Raw genomic sequence first — 18,592 nt, forward strand, 5'->3', positions numbered from 1 at the left:
CCTACCTTTGCACTATATGTCTCCCTTCTTAAACCTTAGTTATTTTATTAGTTCTCTTTTACCTGCCTGCGAACACATCTATCTTATAATGGCTACCAAAAGTACTAAAATCGGGAAAAAGGAAACTTCCACGGCTCTGTCGGCTGAGATTCTTGCTATTTTGGAACAACATCGACAAGATACTTTAACGGATTTTAAAACTGAATTTAGAACTTCTTTCAACCAGCTGGATTCCAAATTGGATCAGAATAATGCCAGAGTGGATGAACATGCTGAACATCTATCTCGCATTGACTTAACTTCTGAAGATTTAAAACGCCATGTTCAACATCTTGAAACTTTCTGCTCCAACCTAGCGGAGAAGAACAGTAAACTTTCTTCCAAAATGGCGGATCTTGAAAATCGGAGCAGACGTTGCAATCTACGAATTCTTGGTTTGCCAAAGGCCACCGAAAAGGGCTCTTACATTGAATTTCTTTCGTCTTTTCGGGAAAGAATTTCTCCCGACTCCACCTAAGCTTGAAAGGGCTCACAGGATTTATGTTCCTCGTGCAATTTTGGGTTCCCGTCCACGGCCAGTTATTTTATGCTTTCATTGATACCAGGTGAAAAACCGTTTGATTATGGAGGCACGCCGCAGAGGTACTTTTGCTTTTCAAAATACGGTCATTCGTTTTGTGGAGGATTATGCCCCCCAGGTTCTGAAGATGCATGCTGAGTTTAAAGGTGTAATGAAAGTGCTTTTTGATCGCGGATTCAGACCCTCTCCGAAATCCAGCTGATCTTTGAATTACGCTTACTACTGGAGAATATAAGTGGTTTAAATCAGTGAAGGAGGCTGAAGCGTTTGTTGGAAGTCTTCCAGCCATCTCGTCTTCTTTGGAACCGGTCTGACCTGCTAAAATGGTTGATAAGTACTTCTCAAAGTAAAGTTATTTTTTCCGAACTCAGACTTTACTTGAATAATTCAGACATTAACTATTGAAACTCTAAGGGCTGTAGTTAATCTCTCCCTGGACTTGGTGCATTTTTTCTAAATAGATGTTTTAAGTTTAATGTTTCCCTGCGGACTTTTAGATTTTACTCGTGTAATCTATTTTACTTCTGTATAACTTTATCTATAGAGAACTACAATTGATTTTAACTTGTTTTGGAGGTTTGGAGTTTTTATTGAAGGCCTCCCTGTTGGTTGATTTATAGTTTAAGTTTTGCTTTTTTTTTCTGTAAACGTTTGATAAGTACTCTCTTTAAATTTATAATTTCCCCCTTCCCCCTTTTTTTTCTTTCAATCTTTTATAATTTTTCGCGGGTAGGTTAGTTTTAGTTTTCTGGTTTTTTTTTGTATTAAGTCTTATACTTCTTCTGTTGAAGTTGTTCCTATTTGTAATTCTGTTCTCTAGTGCATAAATTAGCTATTATTTGCTGTATTATTTATACGGAACTGGAAGTCATTTTTAGGTTAATTTTTTTGGTAGAGCTAGCTGCTTTTTCAGGTAACCGTCTAATTTTGGGTTGCGAGGATGGGGTGGGTTCTCCAGTTCCAACACTACTCACTGTTTCTTTTGTTTTCCCTTGTTCAGGACATGTCTCTGTTTTGATTCTATGGATCTATGTTTACATTTTTGCTCCCAGACTGTTACTGTACTGCTTGATTTTTTATATGCCTGCTACCTTCTATGCACTAACAATTGATAATGGTTAATACACTTAAATTTGTGAGCTGGAATGTAAAGGGATTGAATCATCCTGTTAAAAGAAGGAAGGTCTTCTCGCATATTAAACAACTCAAAGCTGACATTGCTTTCCTTCAAGAAACTCATATTCGTAGTTTTGATAATTCTCGGCTTTTGTCAAAGTGGGCGGGTCAGCATTTTCATTCATCCTTTGCCGCCAAAGCTAGGGGGGGTTTCCATCCTTATTAATTCAAATATTCCTTTTGAACTCCATAATAAGATACCTGATACAAATGGCCGTTTTATTATTATTTCTGGTAAATTATATAATACTAAAGTTGTACTAGCAAACCTGTATGCTCCCAATTTTGATGATGTTAATTTTTTTGAACGCTTTTTCTCCTCACTACCAGATTTAAACTAATATTCTCTTATACTGAGTGGCGATTTTAATTGTTGGTTAGATCCTAATTTGGATCGATCGTCCTCTGTTACTAGATCACCTACTAAATCTGCCTTAGCTATTCACTCTTCTTTCTAAATATGGTATCTCAGATATATGGCGTTTCCTTCATCCTACTGAGAGAGATTATTTTTTTTCACATGTTCACCATACCTTTACTAGAATTGACTATTTTTTACTTGATAATCAGCTTATTCCATTCGTCTATTCTTGTGATTATCAGAGTATACTGATTTCTGACCATGCCCCAATTACTTTGTCTTTAAATTTTCCTGGTCTCCCTCACAGGAATAAACACTGGCGTCTTGACTCGACTTTATTATCGGATGATGATTTTCTAAAATTTGTTAAGGATCAGATAACCTTTTATTTTAACACCAATACGTCATCTGAAATGTCATTCCAGATTGTCTGGGATGCCATGAAAGCATATTTGAGGGGTCAAATAATCTCCTATACAGCAAATCTTAATAGAAAGTCCTGTACAGATCGATTAGACCTCATTAATCAGATTAAAGAATTAGATCAACTGTATGCTCAAACTAAGAATCCTGAATTATACAAGAAGCGTGTAGAACTTCAAACTAAATTTAATCTGTCTACTCAACCTGTTGAACGCCAACTTCTTGAAAGTAAGAGTCGCTTTTCATGATGACAAATCTGGTAAATTTCTAGTTAATCAGCTGAGGCGTTCTAAAGCTAAACAACATATTACAAAGATCCGGAAGGAAAATGGAGATTTTACATCGGATCACTTAGAAATCAATGACGTATTTAAAAAATTTTACTCTCGACTTTATTCCTCTGAATCTCTGAATGAGAATATTTCTGTTGATCTTTTTTTAAATAATCTGAATATTCCTTCGCTTTCATCTGATTTTAAAGCCAAACTTAATGCGCCTATATCATCAGAAGAAATATCTTTTGCAATTTCTGCATTGTCTTCAGGGAAATCTGGACCTGATGGGTTCCCCGTAGAATTTTATAAATCATTCTTTTCACTTCTTTCTCCTCAGTTACTCTCAGTACTATCTGACTCGTTTAATTATGGTAAATTGCCACCCTCTTTTAATGAGGCATCTATTATTCTTTTATTAAAAAAGGGTAGAGACCCAACAGAGTGTTCCTCATATAGGCGGATTTCTTTGCTTAATGTTGATGTTAAAATCTTGGCCAAAGTTTTGGCTTATTGATTAGAAACTGTTATTCCCTCTATTATTTCTGATGATCAAACTGGTTTTATTAAAAACCGTCTTCCTTTTTTTAATATTTGGCGTTTATTTAACATTTTATATTCACCTTCATCTGGGATTCCTGAACGTGTTATTTCCCTCGATGCGGAGAAAGCATTTGATCGTATAGAGTGGAACTACCTTTTTGCAGTTTTAGAAAAATTTGACTTAGGTCAGAGTTTTATCTCTTGGATCAAATTGCTGTATCTGTGTCCTACTGCCTCTGTTTTGACTAATTTTCTGAAATCCCAGTTATTTAACCACAAACGTGGCACCCGTCAAGGATGCCCTTTAAGTCCCTTTCTCTTAGATTTGGCTATAGAACCTTTGGCGATAGCATTTCGAAGCTCTTCTAGTCCTATCTTACATAATCACCTTTTTTTACCTACTATGTATGATTCAACATTCCATGATTGGTATAGGAAGGGCATTAGACATTTTGAAGATCTTTTTATTGATAATCGCTTCGCATCTTTTCAACAGCTCTCTGCTAAGTTCAATCTGCCTAATGCCCATTTTTTTTAAGATATCTCCAAATTAGACACTTTATTAATCCTTTAATTCCTAACTTCCCTGAAATGCCTGAGAAAAATGTTATGGATTTCTTTCTTTCTATTAATCCACTGGGTAAAGGTTTAATATCATTTATTCATGATAAATTAGCATTCTTACGGCGTGCCCCTATAGATAAAATTAGAATGGCTTGGGAGCATGATTTAAATATCTCCTTATCTGATGAGACTTGGGACTCGATTCTCAAATTGGTTAATTCAACCTCTCTTTGTGCTCGCCATTGCCTTTTACAGTTTAAGATTGTTCATAGAGCCCATATGTCTAAATCTAAATTATCTCAATTTTACCCTAATATTAGTCCTCTTTGTGATAAATGCAAAAGGGGCGAGGCCGCTCTTATTCATATGTACTGGTCCTGTCCTAGCTTAGAGAAATTTTGGAAAGATGTCTTCATAACTTTATCCTATATTCTGAATCACCACTTAGAACCTAACCCTTTAATTGCTTTGTTTGGTTTTTTGGGTGAGACAGATATATGTTTGAGTTCGACTAAGTGTCGAATATTATCTTTTGCTTCTCTCCTGGCTAGACGTTTAATCCTCCTTAGATGGAGAGATGTTGCCCCACCCACGCATGCTCAATGGCTTAATGATATTATGTCCTGCTTAGACCTTGAAAAAATTCATTATTCAGTTCTTAATTCGGATATAAAGTTCCATAAGGTCTGGGGACCTTTTATTGAGTACTTTCATAACCTTCCTCTTAACTAAGGTTTTTTTTTCGGTCCCTTGCTTTCAGCTCTTTTTTTTGGTAGTAGGCATTATTATCTTCTGTTTTCATGTGTATTTACAGTTTTGGGGGTTTGAATGTCCTGATTTATATTCTCTATATTGTGTTGTGGTTGGTCTGCCGAGTTTTTTTTGTTGCGGGGCTTGGGGAGGATACTAACTTTACATGTCTTCAATTTAGGTGCTTTCTCAATTACCTTTTTTGTATTATTATATTATTTTTAGTTTTGCACTATTAATTTTCTTCATTTTGATTTGGGGGTTTTTCCTATCTGTAGTAATGTAGAAAATGCATTAAAAAAACTTAAAAAAAAAATAAACACCACTGAACTTCAATAGTGGCCATTGCACCAAACAATCAGTCAATGAGAGTGCTTTACAGAACTCTTGCTCCCCTGCCAATTTATTCTTTTTTAAAAGAGCATCATGTATGGGGGAAAAAAGGAAAAGAGGTGGATGACCAAACAATGAAACATGCCCCTAAGCTGGCTGATTATTAATGGAAAAGGCTCAAGGCTGCAAAGAACTGGTTTAACACTATGCTAGCTAAAGGTGACTTTTAAGTTAAGCCTATGATTGTGTATCACTGAACCACCATGAGCATTTTAAAAAGACATTTTAACGTCAAGTCTACCAGTGATTTGGAAATCAAACGAGTTCCTTGGTGACTTGGTATTTTCCAAAATAGGTTTGTTTTGCCTTTTTGTCCAGCAATGCTGTATTTTGAGAAGTCTGATCTTGAACCTAAAGCATTGTTAGTACTTGATAATCACCCAGGCCATCCTGAGAATCTTGACAACTCCAGTCCTGTATTCCTGTAGAAGTGGTTGACCTTCCACCCACCACCACTTCACTCCAAAGGATCAAGGCAGTATTGAATTTTAAAGCCTAATACCTTCACACATTCAAGCAACTGTAGAGGAAACAAAAAGTTAAGACAAACAATCCATCAGGCAATTTTGGAAAACTACAAGTGTCATGAAAGTTGTAGACAACTGTATCAGGGCAACCTAGGATGAAGTAACTTAACACTGCATGAACAGAGTGTGATAGAAGCTATGGCCAGAAGCATTGAATGGCATTCTAGGATTTCAGGCAGAACCAGTCATCCAAACATTGCCAGTGAACTGAAATTAGAGGATGTTAATGATGACAATGCTTTAGAGTTATTGCATTCTTGTGGTGAGAGCCTTAATAACGAAGAACTTTGAGAATTGGCAGAGCTATTCTTCATGAGAGGAAACTTAAAAGGCAGTCAAATCTTGACACCTACTTGAAGTCAAAGTTAGAGGAGGACCCACAGCCTGGTCCCTCCTCTGAGATGTAACTACCACCTACTTCTCTGCAATGTGTTGCTGCTCCACTGATATACAAGTTAGGCCTATTTTCATGCTTGTTACTCCACAAATTACGGTATGTACATAAAATATCACGGGTTTGATTTAAAAAATCGGGCACATGTCCACTTACGTACTATAATGACTGCATGGTGCTGATTTACATAGCACTCCACCTACAAGGAACACATCCTCGATGTTAAGTGGGGTATGAGTGTATTGTAAAGGTGTTGATATTAAAAAGCTTGAAACAAAGACAGTGGGATATGGACCACTCAAGTCGATTAAGGCTAAGTATTGAGTACAATTAAGAGGGGAGGCTTGATTAATCAAGTCTGTGGGTGTGAAGCAGTGTTTATGAGAAAACAACGTAAGACAAGAATTAAATTTTATTAATTGCAATTTCCTGAGACAAAGCTTACAACATTGAAATTCAGCATGTCATACATATGAAACAAATCACTCAATAAGTATCTCAGTCATTGATCCTTAGTGAATGGAAAAAACTAACAGATCCTATCAATACCCGTCTTCATTTTACATGTAAATAAGTGGAACCGCTAAGCATTCTCCATTAAAATTGAACCTAATTAAAACCTGCATATTCTCCCAACTCATTTTACATGTAAAAGGATACATCAATGAATGTTTTGAAATTACTCAGAGGATGCTGAAATTTATTCTGCTATCAAATAATCAATTTTATTCTCCCAAAGTATCACTGCTTACTTTTAAAAAAGCAATGTTTTAATATGTAGGAAAATACATGGTAATCTTAGTGGTTTAGAAAGACTAATTTACAGATCATACAGATAACATTTTTGGTGCTTGTCACAGTTTTCATTTGATAAATGTTGCATAGATTCCATTTTTTTCCCCTCAGAAACAAAAGTAGACCATTCTGGTATGAATGAAAGTGATCAATAAGTCATTTTATCGGCAAAAATTAAAAGATCCTCTCATAGAACAGGAGGTAGGCTTGTGCATTCATTACTTCAGACTCTGCCACTGCTTTCACAGAGGTATCACTTACATGGAACCACCTTCCCCTGGGTGCCTCTGCATTGATGACTGTAAAAAATAAACAAATTAGTAAAATATTAAGGCACACGAGTGAATCTGCAGATGCTGGAAATAAATAAAAACACAAAATGCTGGCAGAACTCAGCAGGCCAGACAGCATCTATGGGAGGAGGTAGTGACAATGTTTCGGGCCGAAACCCTTCATCAGGAGTGAAGTAACATGGGATGGTGGAGAGGAGATAAGAAGTGGGGAGAGGGATGAAGTAGAGAGCTGGGAAGTGATAGGCTGGAGGGAAATGGGCTAGGGGGAAGGTGGAGAATTATGGGAAATAACAGAAAGAAAGGTAGGGCTGGGGGGGGGGGGGGGAAGAAAGAACCAGACTAAAATAATAGATAGGGATGGGGGTAAGGGGGGGGGGGCAGGGGTATTAACGGAGGTGAATACCCTTCAGTTTTCTTTCCAGTTATGAATGGCAAAGTAATCTAAGGACACGAATGAAATTGTACAAGGAACCATAGGGGAATGGAACTGGTGAGCACAAGGTAGATAGACCAAAAGGCCTGTGTTGTGATGCAAGTTCTAAATTACTCAGTTGAATAATATATTCTCACCCCAGCACCAAAGTCATGTTAGTTGCAAACGAGATTTATCATGGAGCAAAAAAATGAGTAACTGGGGAAACAGCTGGTCAGGCAGCATCTGTAGACAGGAACAGTTAACAGTTACAAGATACAGAGGAGGCTAAATTCAAAATAGAGGAACAACATCTCAGTATGTCTGGGTAGTTTAAGAAATGACAGCATAAACATCAAGTTCTCCACTTTCAGATAAGTATTTGCCACTTGTAAGTAGTCTCAAATCCAACATTTCCTCAAAAAGCTTGTAAAGTCAAACCACAATGAAGGATTAATTCCAAACTTATGAACATACATATTAATTGTTTCCATACATTAATACACATGTATAATCATGTATAAATTCCAAATGTTAATAAGCATATGTTACTTTGGTAAGTTATGGCCCTTCTACACTTATTCTAATTAACCCAATTTTAATCATTGCTGTATTACCATTGATTTGGAGGTAACACCACTTACTTGGCACTTTACATCTAGTGAGTGCATATTCAGAAAGGTGTTTTCTGGGAGCTCGCACTTTGACATAAGCCGTATAATGTCCAGATCTCATTGTGCCACTGTGTTCCACAACTCCATACAGACTGTATAATATATTTGTATAGCCTTCAACATTCTGTAATGAAATAGTTAACTCAAGTGTTAATGTGCAACAATTGCTAACATCTGCACTACAACTATCAGCCTTATTTCCAGGAATTACTAAACATGTATGCAGTTTTAACCATGACTGAAAGAATATTCAGAATTTGTAAGTAATGAGTTAAGGACTGGCTATCAATCAAGCTAAGTCTATGGTATCACAGTAGGCAGTTTAGAAGAGAGGAAATTTGTTACTGGAAATTGTGGGGAGCTAAGAAAGCTTTAAGGCCTATGATAAATTGCAACTTTAAGTTAGGCTCAAATGAAATTTTAATAATTCTAAATCTGTCACCCCTTGAAGCTAAAAATTATGTTTTTAATACTTAAATTCTCCTGTATTGAAACTAGTGATTTATATTAAAAATAAACAGATCACTGATGTGACAATGCAAAAGTACTATATGATATTAATGTTCCCAGCCTTGGCATCAGTTACCTTCAGGAAAAGTGGAGGAAAACTGATCAAGTATAAAAGGTTCTGATTTGGATTAATAAAACTTGTGACATCAGTGCTGTTGAACGATTGGTGAAAGCATGAACACCAGTTGAGTGTTCAATTTTTTTTGTTCAACATACCTTGCAGTTCACTGCACAGAATGGAGTAAGATCAAGAACTTGTGGGAAATGGATATGCTTGTTTATTTTACGAAGATTGAATCCCAGCTGAAAAATAAGTATGGTGCAGACTTCAGTTATTAAAAGCACATTGGTTTGTCAGTGATTGGTTAAGCAACAATCTACATTAAGCATTCTACAGAACATTTTTTCAACAAACGTACAATAAATTGTTTGGCTATTCACATTCAAGCCCTACTAGCTCAGGTTATGAATTTAGGTAAGGAAACAAAATACTCACTATTGTATTATACGCAAAAGAAAATTGGTCATCTACATTATATGCAATAAAAATCTTGCTAGCGTAAAGTAGAATTATTCTTTAAATATCATGCTAACTTAGAAAAATTAATATGCCCTTCAAAATTACTTTCAAAACTTCTTCACTACTTTCCTGATACAATAGAGTATTAAACAGTTAAATGTACAAACATTTTCTTATTGTGCAGTTGGTGTAGAGGAAATGACTAACAGGACTGTGAAGTGCTCTTGTGGGATATGAGAAGACATGAAAATCTCTACTATCTCTGACAACTATACATGCAAGAACTGCAACCAGCTGCAGCTTCTTTCAGATCACATTAGGAACCAGAGCTGGTGGACCTTCTAATCATTCAGGAAACAGAGGGACTGATTGACAGGAGACACAGGGAGGTGTTACACCCAAGGTGCAGGACATAGGTTACTGGGGGTGACCATCTGGAGAGGGAAAGGAGATAGGCAGCCAGCACAGGGTACCACTATGGCCATTCCTGTCAATAACAAGTATACTGTTCTGGAAACTATATAGGGGGAAGACCTACCAGAGGAAAGATACAGCAGACAGGTTGCTGGCATTGAGTCTTGCTCTGATTTAGAAGGGGGGGGGGGAAGAGAAGAGGTGAATGGTAGTGATAGGGAGTTCATTGATTAAAAGAACAACAGGCTCTGGATGAAACAAGATTCCTGAATGGAATGTTGCCTCTCAGGTGGCAGAGTCAGACATCTCAGATCAAGTCCAAAGCATTCTTAAGGGGGAGAGGGAGCAGCTAGAGGTCACAGTCCATGTTGGTACCAATAACATAGGCAGGAAGGGCAACAAGATCTTGCAAAGAGAGTTCAGGGAGTTAGGTGCCAAGTCAAAGAACAAGACCTCCAGGGTGGTGATCTCAGTATTACTACACATGGCTAAGGAGAAGGTACAAGAGGGGAGGCTTCATTTTTGGATAATTGGGATCTCTTCCAGGGAAGATGGAGCTTGTAGAAATGGAACAGTTCACATCTGAACTGGAGGCGGACCAACATCCTTGCGGGAAGGTTTGCTAAAACTGTTCTGAAGAGTTTAAACTTGCAGGAAAATGGGAACCAGTGCCAGAGTGTATGTGGGGAAAGTAGATGCTAAGCTTAAAAGGCCAAGAACAGAAAGATTGAGCATGGTAGGACTCATGTTCTGAATTGCTTCTATTTCAATGTAATGAGTATTGCAGGAAAGGAAGATGAACTTAAGAGCATGGATCAGAATATAGAATTATGATATAACCTTCAGTGAGACTTAGGCAGTACTGACAGTTCAATATTCTGGAGTTCTGTTATAGATATAACAGAGGAAGAGGTATTAAAGGGTGGGGATGGCATTACTCAACCAGGAAAATGTCATGGCAGTGCTCAGACAAGACAGTGGAGGGCTCATCCACTGAGGCTATATGGGTTGAACAGAGGAATAATAAAGGAATGACCACATTAATGGAACTATATTATAGACCTCCCAAAAGTCAATGGGATTTAGAGAAGCAAATTCTTTAGAAAGATAGCAGACAGTTGCAAGAAAAATAAAATTGTGATAGTGGGTGATTTTAAACTTTTCACATATTGGCTGGGACATCCATACTTTAAAAAGAATGGATGGGATATAGTTTGTTAAACGTATCCTGGATAATTTGCATAATCAAGACAGAGGTCCCAAACAGAGAGAGCACGATACAGGATCTCCTATTAGGGAACAAGACAGGGCAGATGATAAATGTGTGTAGAGGAACACTTTAGATCTAGTGATCATAATATCATTAGTTTCAAGATAATTAGGAAGGAGGACAGGACTGGTCCTTGGGTTGAGATTCGAAGTTGGAGAAAGGTCAATTTTGATAGCATAAGAAAGGATCTAGCTGGTGTAGATGGATAGGTTTTAAGGCAAAGGTAAGTGGGAGGCCTTCAAAAGTGAAATATATAGAGTACAGAGTTTGTATTTTCCTGTTAGAATAAAATACAAGGCTAACAATTTAAGGTACTTTGGTTTTTGAGGGATACTGAGACGCCAGTTAAGAAAAAGGAGGTGCAAAGCAGGTACAGGCAGCAAGAGACAAACGAGATGCTTGAGTATAAGTGCAAGAGAACACAAGAGGAAAATCAGGAGGGCTGTAAGAAGGCATGAGGTTGCTCTGGTAGACAAGGTTAAGGAGAATCTATGCAAATGTTAAGAACAAAAGGATAGCAAGGGACAAAATTGTCTTCTCAGTTACCTATACATGGAGCTGAAAGAGATGTGGGGGATCTTAAATGGATTTGTTGCATTTGTATTTACTCAGAAGATGGACATTCTATAGAAATGAGGCAAAACAGTAGGGAGGTCGTTGACTGTATCCAGATTACAGAAGAGGAGGTGCTTGATGTCTAGAGGCAAATTAGGGTGGATAAGTCCTCAGAACCTGATAAGGTGTCCCCTCGCATCTTGCGAGAGGCTACTGTAGAGATTGCAGGGGCCCTGGCAGAGGTATTTGGAACATCCTTAGCTGTGGGTGAAATGTTCAATGACTAGAGGAAAGCTAATGTTCTATTGTTCACAAAAGCTCCAAGAATAAACAGGTAAATTATAGGGTGATGAGCCTGATTTCAGTCGTAGGTAAACTATTCAAAGGTATTCCAGGAACAGAATAAATAAGATTTGGATATATAGGGCCTGATTAGGGATAGTCAACATGTCTTTGTGTGTGTTAGGTCTTATTTAACTATTGAAGTTACCAAGAAAGTTTATGAAGGAAGGGCAAGGCATGTTTTGTATATGGAGTTTAAGGCGGCCTTTGAGAAAATCCTGCATGGGAGTCTGGTCCAAAAGCTTCAGTCTCTTGGCATTCAGGATGAAGTAGTAAAATGGATTCAACATTGGCTTAAGCAGGAGAAGCCAGAGAGTGGTAGTGGATGGTTGCCTCTCTGACCAGAGGCCTGTGACTAGTGATAGGCCACAGGGATCAGTACTGGGTCAGTTGTTGTTTGTCAACTATATTAATGATTTGGATGACTGGGTAAACTAGATCAGCAAACTTGATTGTTGGTGCAGTGGGCAGCAAGGAAAGGTATTAAAGCTGGCAGCGGGATCTGAACCAGCATGACTTACACAGTGAACTGTAGGGCACTGAGGAGTGAGGTAGAACAGAGGGATCTGGGAATACAGGTACATAATTCCTTGAAAGTGACATCAGAGGTATATCGGCAGAAAAATAGTTTGGCATGGGCATCTAAAAAGGTTTGTTGAAAACTGGTTAAAACATAAAACACTTGCGTTTACACAGCATCTTTCATACTCTTAAGTCTCTCATTTCTGGACTGTTGGGCAATACTATTAAAATGGGAGTCACTTATGTCGCTAATGCAAATTCATTGTAGGAAAATTCAGGATTGTGGATGAATCGGTTCCACTCCATTTGGAGGTAGCTAATGCAGGAACTGCAACACTTTCACGGATCTCATCTCAAAGTACAACTCAGACTAAGTATCTGATTCCAAATAATGTGGTGCTATAATGTAGCTGTAGAAACGAGCCTTTCATTGGTTCCCTTACCTTCCCAGGAATTTGGAGGATTTTATGAAGGAAATGCTGAAGTTTTTTTCATTATTTTGAAGTCCCTGTTGTAGGCAGATCAGGTGCAAGAAGCACACAGGAGGGCAGGGATCACCGCCGTCAAGCCAAGGCTGCATTTAAGGGTTTTCATTACTGACGTCTGCCTTCACCAGGGGATGACTCCCGAGGTATGGGAAACGGCCTACATTTTCACTATGAACATTTCTTGTTTGAATGCAATGAGGTGCAGGTTTGCAGATGTTTAGTGCAAGGACCATTCACTTGTATACTTTAGTGAACAAGTTGATGAAGTTTCAGAGTTCTCTCTCCGAATGTGTGCAAACTGAACTGTTGTCCTTATACTGCAGTTCAACAACTAAGATTTGACTGACCTTAGCTCTGATGATGTAGACTGCAGGTTATACAATTTCCTATTAGTTTTGAAGATTTGCTCTATTCCCAAAGCAGGTATGTTGGAGCTGACAAGTAAAACCGAAAGTATGACATGTTGGGACAGGACAAAATGTTGACACTGGTCTTCACTACTCTGATGTTGACTTGTTAGTTAGTATTGCAGTTTGCCTGCCATATGCAGCAAACACAAGTTTGAGAGGAATTTCTGTAGTCAGCCTAATCATAGTTCTAGATTGATAAAATCAAAGGCTTTTGAAAGAATGAAGGTAGTCATGTGAAATGGTTGGAGCTATTGCCTGCACTTTTCATGATCTTGTTACCCCACGAAAATACTGTCCAATCTGCCTGGAGATGGTTGGAAGCCATGCTGTGACATAATGAGTGGCTCCTTGGCCATGGGGAGAAGGTGGGCAATGGTTTTTCCTGTGGCAGATAGCAGGGAGATTTCCCTGCAATTATCACAGTTCTACTTGTCATTTTTCTTGAAGATGGTCACAATTACAGCATCGAGGTCAGTACTTCCCAGATGTGGACAATGATATCCCATGAAAAAGTAAATAAAATAAGATCCCAAAGTAGAAGGTATTCTCCAAAATAATTTGTCACTGTTGTAACAGACATTATCCACAAGTCACTTGACTTTTAAATGAAATACAATGATGAAACACAGAAATAGGAATACCAAAAATAACAATTACCTGATGGAACCTTTTCAAATGAAGTATAAGAATTGGGGGAAATGACGAAATAAGTGTTTGTTTCTTGGCATTCCTGTACACGCACTTGTCATCTGCTAACGTGTTATAAAAAAAGAGAAAAAAGATTCAATAGGCATTGCTACATTCCAATGCAAAGCAAGCAGTTTGCTAATTAACGACTACTTTTGCTCTTAAGCATACAACTAAAGAGTTTTCTGTCGATACTGAACATAATGAAAGCAAAAGATCAAAATACATCATCACAAAACTCAATTAGCCCCAACCTGGGTAAATAGAGTGCAAAATTATTATGACCTTTTGATTTAGCAATAGAAGCATTTTTACTAACTTGCACTTGGAATTGTAAGTTTGCATATATGATTTAATAACCATGCTGTTAAGTATAGGCCTTTGTGTTTCCAGTGACAGAAAGTAAATCACATCCACTGTTCAAGCTTTTGTTGAAACCCCGTACTGACTATTTTAATGGAAGATGAGCATTAGAATAGTCAGTATGGGGTTTCAACAAATCGTCCAACACCATGACCTCTTCTCCCCTATACGCAACTCTTTACACACCCATTCAAACTAATCTATACTGAATCACTGTTCACCAATAAAGTACCCACAATCTGGATCCAATCCAAGTAAAACTCATCCAATTCATCCCTGCAGGAAATCCTCTGTTCTTCCCCTCACCACTTTGATCTCCAACACATTCTATACTCCTGTCACTGGCAGACATACCTTCAGCTGTGCAGACTCACCTCTCTCTCTCCCTTGACACTGCTTAAAAACTTTCTTTTGACTAAGTATTTGGACACCTGTTGCGAATACATCATCCTTTTTCCTGTAAGCATTATTGTTGCACCTAACTTTAAAGACTTGATACAACTAAGAATTAAATTTGAGTTCTAGAATTAGCTGAAGTGATGCAATGCTAACTAGTATCATACTTTTCAACAAGTTAACACCAGATACATGATAGGCAGCTGTAATGAAGGGCACAGATTTGAAATTGCTTTACTACCATTTGCATTGCTCTTCATTCCACTTTTGTACTGTCTTTGGGTACATTTTTCACAAAGTAGTTTATTTGCTCCGGTGAGATTTTCTATCTGAGTGAACTGCTGTAAACAAGCCTCAACAGAACAGTCTTTTCCACTTAGCAGCTTCCCATTTGTAGATGTGCAAAATGCTTTCTCCGGATCCAAAAACAACTCCTGTTCAGTTTTAATGGAAGAGAGTCGATCATTTGGAGTTCCGGAATCACTCTCACACTCCACTTGATTTGAAGTTATTTCATCATGATTTGTCACGTACTCATTGAGATTCAGTTTATTCATATTATTGATAATAGTTTCATCATCTTCACTGGATCCACTAACTAGGTCCTCTGAAATTCTGTTCGACTCTAATGTATCTGAAGTGTCAGAGTCCTTGGAGTTATGGGAATCAGAGTGCCTTTCTTTTTGTTCAGTTTCGGCAGATTTGCTGCCTTTTTCAACATCTAGATTTTCTTGGCTCACTTCTTGACCATTAACTGCCATTGTTTCTTCTGCTGTGGTCGCAAGACAATGGTCAGTTGATAAGCTGTCACATTTATCTGGTTCTGGAGAGGCCTCTGCTTCAATGCCATCTGAGTCTAGGTCTTCATTGCCTTCTGCAGAGGCATCAAGTTTTCCTCTCTGACCTTCATCCAAAGAACATTTGACACTGGAATCCTCTAAACTAAGCGTTTTCGCTTGAGATTTCTGCTGTTGGCGATGGTGCTAAAACAAAGCAAAACATAACATTTACAGATATATTATAATGCAATTAACAAAAGAGCACAAAGTAATCAGGGGGAAAGATGGAATCAGCGTACAGGGAACTGAGCATATGATAATGACTGAAGGTAATATCTTATGCCATTTCTTTAATTAGATAAATTTCAAGACTATAAGTTAGTCAGGCACTGTGATGAGTTAAAGCCAAGATGAAAAACTGAGCTAGTTGTAAACATCATGGATGTGGGAACCAGCTTTGTTTTTGTATGGAGCTACTGAAGGCCAGTACATAGACAAGAAGCTGAAATAGGCCATAGAGTAAATTGTGAGGGGTGGAGGTGTTCAGTAGAGAGTGCCCCTGGAATTAGCTTGGATTGTTACGCAGAGACCCAGAAGAGACTGAGGCACCAAATGAACTCCAAACTTCTAGGACACAAAAAGACAAATAGTTTGATTACGAAGAGGGATCTTTACTTTGGCTTGCTTTTTAGCTTGTTTCTTTGCCTTCTTTTGTTCATATTTGCTCGGGCCAGTTGAAATTTCATTTCTGTCCTTAGAGATAAAATTTCCATTACAACGACCAAGATTTTCATTTTCATCATTCTCAGTAGTGTTTCTTCCACCCTTTCCCTGGGATTTCTTCTTGTCACCCTGCAATAAAGCACCACAATTAAGTGTACTAATTAATTGTGAATTAACTGCTCTGCAGATGGAGGTCAAACAAACATGGGAAACCATGTTACATCAGAGAAACAAACAAATAACTATTAACTAATACCAAACACTTGTAAGTTTTGCACAACTTTGCTATAAGAGATTTAATGACTCAGCCTCATACAATGATACCTTACAAGGACAAGAATTATATTATATTTTAAAATAATCATAATAGTTACTAACTCCTTCCCAGTGTCAAGATCTTTAGATGCCTTAAGATAAAGATGTGAACAACCAGTAAAAATATTCAATATTCTGATTGTCAATGACCTGATGTGAATTATGGAGTTGACTGGGTCAAGTGAACACACTTGAAGTGTGTAATAGAATCTGGAAAAGGAATTTTAAAAATATAAGGTGTTAGACCATTCATTAGCAAAGCCAAGAAGTTTTTTCTTCATCCAGTACACAAAAAAACAGGTGCAAGTTGTTTTTGTTAGGGAAGTCATATAGAACCAAGACTAGAAACTGATTATGATGAAATAAACTAATTTGAATGAATGGCAAGAGAGATTTAAGTAGCCACTCTTTTTCTCATTGACTGTAGACATTTCCACAGCCAAGTCCAATGATTGTCATGCACACCTGAACAAGTTATTATACAAATGAATACCGTAGATTCCGGATTTTAAGCCGCTACTTTTTTCCCACATTTTGAACAGCTTTGAACTTTGCGGCCAATAATCCAGAGCGGCTAATGCAAGGTTTTTTTCATGCCGCCTCGTAAACATTTTGCCTCGTAACAGTAGACCAATAAAATTGATGAGTAGTTCACAGAGGTCCAATGAAATTGTACGATAAATCAAGCGCACTTTCACAATTAAATTATTGTAAATCAGTCATTTGTACTCACCCTCATCAACATGGAAAACACTCGAAGCATTGTGCTACCTACCCTACTTAGTTTAAACTATATTTGTTTTCTGTACTACATCGCGGGATGCTATGACGACACACCCGGTTTTGCGGTGTCTTGTGGGAAAATGCCGTTTGCGATGAAACGGAAAGGAGGGGGGGAGCGGATTACGCGAGCGGCTTTGGATCCGAGCGAAATCTGCTTTTAAATGCCGTTTGCGATGAAACGGAAAGGAGGGGGGAGCGGATTACGCGAGCGGCTTTGGATCCGAGCGAACTCTGCTTTTAAGTTAAAGGTATCAATAACTTTTCCTGGTAGGCTGCAGTATATATATTTTTTACCAGTCGTTAGGAGATATTGGAATGTTGTTCAGTAAAGAAGTATACGCAACGTATATTTAAAAGTAGCCGCGTACGGGCACGGTTCGAAAAAAAGCATTTGCAATATGTATTTGTTTTTGTTACCATATGGATTTAATTAAAAGTTAAAAAAATCCTCACGTGTAATATCTTTCTGTGTAAATATCTCATATTACAACGTGGGACACCTGCGGCCGAAAATCCGGTGTGGCCTAAAATCCGGTGCGGCCTTTACATTTAAAAAAATGATTTTATTTCTAAAATTAGTGCCAGCGGCTTAAAATCAGGTGCGCTCTGTAGTCCGGAATCTACGGTAATTATCCAACTGAAGAAAATGACACCCACAAAAGAACATTTACACAGGTAGTTCAGAGAGACAGTTAGGGTATCTAACCACTGACTATCTGACCATGGCTTTTAGTTTGACGGAAAATAAGCTCAAACTCTCAAAGTGATTGTTATCTACCAACCGATGGTGAAAATTAAGATACAAATCAAACAAAAGGTGAGGCCAACCTCACTCCATCCTCTACTACATCATCTCTAATTATGTCATTAAAGGACATTGATAGGAAAGTAAATAGCAATTATTTTTAAAATTCAGAACAAAGCAATAATGCCCACAAATAAGTAAAATATGCCTCTGATTATTAAACTTCTACACATTTCCCTCACAATCAAATCAAATTTAAAAAAAGGCAATATTTTACCTGATCATCCAAAACAGGTAGTGACAAGTCTAAAAAGGTTTCTTTCACTAATGTAACCTGTAGAGTAAGTCACAAAATATTCATATTTTAAGTAATTTATTATTGATGTAATTAAAATATTTTTACCTCTTCAACTGTTGCAATGACATTCCTTTAACAGTTGCAGTTTCTGTACATACTACTATAATTTGTACATTGCACATTTAGACGGAGATGTAACGTAAGGATTTTTACTCCTTATGTAGGTGAAGAATATAAGAAATAAAATCAATTCAATTCAGTTTCTGACTACTCTTTTATTCCTAATACAATGCAAGGGTGGTTAATTAGGGGGAA

General features: G+C 37.6%; 1 protein-coding gene across 7 annotated transcripts in view; it reads right to left on the reverse strand.

Annotated features, from left to right (window-relative positions):
• Positions 1-6,377: 6,377 nt before the first annotated feature.
• The window catches only part of usp16 (ubiquitin specific peptidase 16), a 62,314-nt gene continuing 50,099 nt past the window's right edge, over positions 6,378-18,592 (reverse strand). For 5 of the 7 annotated variants that reach the window (XM_073045702.1, XM_073045706.1, XM_073045704.1 and 2 more), the window contains 7 exons: positions 18,257-18,313; positions 16,089-16,265; positions 14,876-15,617; positions 13,846-13,940; positions 8,884-8,970; positions 8,128-8,281; positions 6,378-7,077 (listed from right to left, as the gene is read on the reverse strand). In XM_073045702.1, coding sequence (XP_072901803.1) covers positions 6,953-7,077; positions 8,128-8,281; positions 8,884-8,970; positions 13,846-13,940; positions 14,876-15,617; positions 16,089-16,265; positions 18,257-18,313 — 1,437 coding nt within the window. In that variant the 3' untranslated portion in view covers positions 6,378-6,952. The remainder of the gene's footprint in view (positions 7,078-8,127; positions 8,282-8,883; positions 8,971-13,845; positions 13,941-14,875; positions 15,618-16,088; positions 16,266-18,256; positions 18,314-18,592) is intronic. The other 2 variants (XM_073045703.1, XM_073045709.1) reach the window with 1 other exon arrangement.

This window comes from Hemitrygon akajei, chromosome 5 (assembly GCF_048418815.1).
Source record: "Hemitrygon akajei chromosome 5, sHemAka1.3, whole genome shotgun sequence".
Taxonomy (NCBI): domain Eukaryota; kingdom Metazoa; phylum Chordata; class Chondrichthyes; order Myliobatiformes; family Dasyatidae; genus Hemitrygon; species Hemitrygon akajei.